Genomic DNA, 5,271 nt, shown 5'->3' with positions numbered 1-5,271 from the left:
CCCCCCTTCTGATTTTCCCTCGAATCCCAGCTTCTGATTTTCCCTCAGATCCCATCTTCCGATTCTCCCTCGAATCCCGGCTTCCGATTCTCCCTCGAATCCCAGCTTCTGATTTTCCCTCGAATCCCATCTTTCAATTTTCCCTCAAATCCCAGCTTCTGATTTTCCCTCGAATCCCAGCTTCCCATTTTCCCTCAAATCCCAGCTTCTGATTTTCCCTCGATTCCCAGCTTCCGATTTTCCCTCGAATCCCAGCTTCCCATTTTCCCTCAAATCCCAGCTTCTGATTTTCCCTCGAATCCCATCTTTCAATTTTCCCTCGAATCCCAGCTTCTGGTTTTCCCTCAAATCCCAGCTTCCGATTTTCCCTCGAATCCCGGGTTCCGGTTTTCCCTCAGATCCCATCTTCCGATTCTCCCTCGAATCCCGGCTTCCGATTCTCCCTCGAATCCCAGCTTCTGATTTTCCCTCGAATCCCAGCTTCCCATTTTCCCTCAAATCCCAGCTTCTGATTTTCCCTCGAATCCCAGCTTCCCATTTTCCCTCAAATCCCAGCTTCTGATTTTCCCTCGAATCCCAGCTTCCCATTTTCCCTCAAATCCCAGCTTCTGATTTTCCCTCGAATCCCAGCTTCCCATTTTCCCTCAAATCCCAGCTTCTGATTTTCCCTCGAATCCCAGCTTCCCATTTTCCCTCAAATCCCAGCTTCTGATTTTCCCTCGAATCCCAGCTTCCCATTTTCCCTCAAATCCCAGCTTCTGATTTTCCCTCGAATCCCAGCTTCCCATTTTCCCTCAAATCCCAGCTTCTGATTTTCCCTCGAATCCCAGCTTCCCATTTTCCCTCAAATCCCAGCTTCTGATTTTCCCTCGAATCCCAGCTTCCCATTTTCCCTCAAATCCCAGCTTCTGATTTTCCCTCGAATCCCAGCTTCCCATTTTCCCTCAAATCCCAGCTTCTGATTTTCCCTCGAATCCCAGCTTCCCATTTTCCCTCAAATCCCAGCTTCTGATTTTCCCTCGAATCCCAGCTTCCCATTTTCCCTCAAATCCCAGCTTCTGATTTTCCCTCGAATCCCAGCTTCCCATTTTCCCTCAAATCCCAGCTTCTGATTTTCCCTCGAATCCCAGCTTCCCATTTTCCCTCAAATCCCAGCTTCTGATTTTCCCTCGAATCCCAGCTTCCCATTTTCCCTCAAATCCCAGCTTCTGATTTTCCCTCGAATCCCAGCTTCCCATTTTCCCTCAAATCCCAGCTTCTGATTTTCCCTCGAATCCCAGCTTCCCATTTTCCCTCAAATCCCAGCTTCTGATTTTCCCTCGAATCCCAGCTTCCCATTTTCCCTCAAATCCCAGCTTCTGATTTTCCCTCGAATCCCAGCTTCCCATTTTCCCTCAAATCCCAGCTTCTGATTTTCCCTCGAATCCCAGCTTCCCATTTTCCCTCAAATCCCAGCTTCTGATTTTCCCTCGAATCCCAGCTTCCCATTTTCCCTCAAATCCCAGCTTCTGATTTTCCCTCGAATCCCAGCTTCCCATTTTCCCTCAAATCCCAGCTTCTGATTTTCCCTCGAATCCCAGCTTCCCATTTTCCCTCAAATCCCAGCTTCTGATTTTCCCTCGAATCCCAGCTTCCCATTTTCCCTCAAATCCCAGCTTCTGATTTTCCCTCGAATCCCAGCTTCCCATTTTCCCTCAAATCCCAGCTTCTGATTTTCCCTCGAATCCCAGCTTCCCATTTTCCCTCAAATCCCAGCTTCTGATTTTCCCTCGAATCCCAGCTTCCCATTTTCCCTCAAATCCCAGCTTCTGATTTTCCCTCGAATCCCAGCTTCCCATTTTCCCTCAAATCCCAGCTTCTGATTTTCCCTCGAATCCCAGCTTCCCATTTTCCCTCAAATCCCAGCTTCTGATTTTCCCTCGAATCCCAGCTTCCCATTTTCCCTCAAATCCCAGCTTCTGATTTTCCCTCGAATCCCAGCTTCCCATTTTCCCTCAAATCCCAGCTTCTGATTTTCCCTCGAATCCCAGCTTCCCATTTTCCCTCAAATCCCAGCTTCTGATTTTCCCTCGAATCCCAGCTTCCCATTTTCCCTCAAATCCCAGCTTCTGATTTTCCCTCGAATCCCAGCTTCCCATTTTCCCTCAAATCCCAGCTTCTGATTTTCCCTCGAATCCCAGCTTCCCATTTTCCCTCAAATCCCAGCTTCTGATTTTCCCTCGAATCCCAGCTTCCCATTTTCCCTCAAATCCCAGCTTCTGATTTTCCCTCGAATCCCAGCTTCCCATTTTCCCTCAAATCCCAGCTTCTGATTTTCCCTCGAATCCCAGCTTCCCATTTTCCCTCAAATCCCAGCTTCTGATTTTCCCTCGAATCCCAGCTTCCCATTTTCCCTCAAATCCCAGCTTCTGATTTTCCCTCGAATCCCAGCTTCCCATTTTCCCTCAAATCCCAGCTTCTGATTTTCCCTCGAATCCCAGCTTCCCATTTTCCCTCAAATCCCAGCTTCTGATTTTCCCTCGAATCCCAGCTTCCCATTTTCCCTCAAATCCCAGCTTCTGATTTTCCCTCGAATCCCAGCTTCCCATTTTCCCTCAAATCCCAGCTTCTGATTTTCCCTCGAATCCCAGCTTCCCATTTTCCCTCAAATCCCAGCTTCTGATTTTCCCTCGAATCCCAGCTTCCCATTTTCCCTCAAATCCCAGCTTCTGATTTTCCCTCGAATCCCAGCTTCCCATTTTCCCTCAAATCCCAGCTTCTGATTTTCCCTCGAATCCCAGCTTCCCATTTTCCCTCAAATCCCAGCTTCTGATTTTCCCTCGAATCCCAGCTTCCCATTTTCCCTCAAATCCCAGCTTCTGATTTTCCCTCGAATCCCAGCTTCCCATTTTCCCTCAAATCCCAGCTTCTGATTTTCCCTCGAATCCCAGCTTCCCATTTTCCCTCAAATCCCAGCTTCTGATTTTCCCTCGAATCCCAGCTTCCCATTTTCCCTCAAATCCCAGCTTCTGATTTTCCCTCGAATCCCAGCTTCCCATTTTCCCTCAAATCCCAGCTTCTGATTTTCCCTCGAATCCCAGCTTCCCATTTTCCCTCAAATCCCAGCTTCTGATTTTCCCTCGAATCCCAGCTTCCCATTTTCCCTCAAATCCCAGCTTCTGATTTTCCCTCGAATCCCAGCTTCCCATTTTCCCTCAAATCCCAGCTTCTGATTTTCCCTCGAATCCCAGCTTCCCATTTTCCCTCAAATCCCAGCTTCTGATTTTCCCTCGAATCCCAGCTTCCCATTTTCCCTCAAATCCCAGCTTCTGATTTTCCCTCGAATCCCAGCTTCCCATTTTCCCTCAAATCCCAGCTTCTGATTTTCCCTCGAATCCCAGCTTCCCATTTTCCCTCAAATCCCAGCTTCTGATTTTCCCTCGAATCCCAGCTTCCCATTTTCCCTCAAATCCCAGCTTCTGATTTTCCCTCGAATCCCAGCTTCCCATTTTCCCTCAAATCCCAGCTTCTGATTTTCCCTCGAATCCCAGCTTCCCATTTTCCCTCAAATCCCAGCTTCTGATTTTCCCTCGAATCCCAGCTTCCCATTTTCCCTCAAATCCCAGCTTCTGATTTTCCCTCGAATCCCAGCTTCCCATTTTCCCTCAAATCCCAGCTTCTGATTTTCCCTCGAATCCCAGCTTCCCATTTTCCCTCAAATCCCAGCTTCTGATTTTCCCTCGAATCCCAGCTTCCCATTTTCCCTCAAATCCCAGCTTCTGATTTTCCCTCGAATCCCAGCTTCCCATTTTCCCTCAAATCCCAGCTTCTGATTTTCCCTCGAATCCCAGCTTCCCATTTTCCCTCAAATCCCAGCTTCTGATTCCGCCGGGGTGGGAGGTGGTCAGGATCTGGCCTCCCATGTTGGCCTGCAGGGCCGAGAGCTGCTGGGGTATCTGCACGGCGGAGGCGCCCGCCAGTTGCCCGGGGAGGAGGAACTGGTTTTGGCCCTGCAGCATGGCCTGCGGGACGTGCTGGGCGGGGATGACGATGCTGCTGCCCTGGTTCAGCAAGTGGACGCTCATGGGCTTGCTGAGGGCCTGCTGCTGCGGCGGCGGCTGCTTGAAGACGTTGGCTGGAAGCCCTTGGGGGAAGCCCGACAGCACCACGTTCTGCCCGGGTTTGCTGGCCATGAAGGTCAAGTTCTGCTGGGCCTTCTGCTGCTGCAGGGCGGCTTCGTTCTGGATGGTCAGGGTGGTGTTGTTGGAACCGAAGGGCTTGGGGGTGATCTGGTACAGCTTCTGCTGGAGGACGCCCGCGGGTTTGGGCTGGATGGGGGTGGGCGTCCTGTGAATGATGACGTTTTGGGCCTGCACCAAGGGGCTGCTCAAGTTCGAGGTGACGGTGAGCGGCTGGGAGCCCTGAGTGCCAGAGACGCTCCCGAACATGGAGTTGCCGTTCAGCGTCGTGGTGGCCACCGTCGGCAGGTTCTTCTGGATGACGAGACCGGCGCTTTGCGGAGAGACCCCCGTGGAGGCGAGGGTGACCTGCTGCTGCTCGGGTGCCGTCTGGGTGATGTAGCTGCCCACGGGCATGGTGGCCACCTGGGAGGGCTGAACCTGCTTGGCGATGATCTGCTGCGCCGACTGGTTGATGGCCATCACTTGCTGCCCCACCACCTGGATGGGCCCGATTCCCAGTGTCCCGCTGGGGCTGCCGTTGGGCAAGCCCTGGAGGTTGGAGATGGGCTGGATGGTGACGTTGCCCAGGCCGACCTGCTGGAGGAAAGGCTGAACACTGATGGCCTTGTTGACGACGTCGGCTCCGACCGATTGCTGCACCAGGGCTTGGGGGGTCAGGACGGCGGGTTGCTGCAGGCCGATGAGGTCGGCCCCGCCGGAGAAGATCTGCGGGGTGCCGTCGGAGGCCGTCTGCACCACCGGCTGAAGGGTGGGCAGCTGGAAGGAGCCCAGGTCCAGCTCGGCCTCCGCCTCCAGCGTCTGCTCGGTGATGTTGGCCTCTTGCAGGCTCTGCTGGAGGATGTCGCAGGGCTGGGCCGGGTTGGGGAGGTTGCTGGACGGTGACCCCAGGATGTCATCTTCTAGGAAGTCGAGGTCCACACTGGTGGTGGGCTGACTCTGCTCGGTGCTCAGGTGGTTGCCGGAGGGCTCTTGTACGTGCAGCTGGGAGAGCGCGGGCCATGGTTGGGGGGGAGAAGAAAGAAGAAGACATTGAGCTCAAGCACGGGGTGGGAGGAGGGCGTCAAATCGACCGGCTCGAGGGCTTTTGCGA

General features: G+C 52.8%; 1 protein-coding gene across 1 annotated transcript in view; it reads right to left on the bottom strand.

Annotated features, from left to right (window-relative positions):
* Positions 1-3,856: 3,856 nt before the first annotated feature.
* Positions 3,857-5,271, bottom strand: part of BICRA (BRD4 interacting chromatin remodeling complex associated protein) — a gene marked incomplete at both ends in the record, with an annotated part of 3,007 nt that continues 1,592 nt past the window's right edge. Inside the window, one exon of the mRNA XM_009644594.2 lies at positions 3,857-5,162. Within this exon, the coding sequence (XP_009642889.2) occupies positions 3,857-5,162 (1,306 nt within the window). The remainder of the gene's footprint in view (positions 5,163-5,271) is intronic.

Source organism: Egretta garzetta, unplaced genomic scaffold, assembly GCF_000687185.1.
Source record: "Egretta garzetta isolate BGI_Z169 unplaced genomic scaffold, ASM68718v1 scaffold1198, whole genome shotgun sequence".
In the NCBI taxonomy this organism is placed as follows: Eukaryota; Metazoa; Chordata; class Aves; order Pelecaniformes; family Ardeidae; genus Egretta; species Egretta garzetta.
Note: the sequence above shows the minus strand (reverse complement) of the source record. Positions and strands in the feature narration are given on the sequence as shown.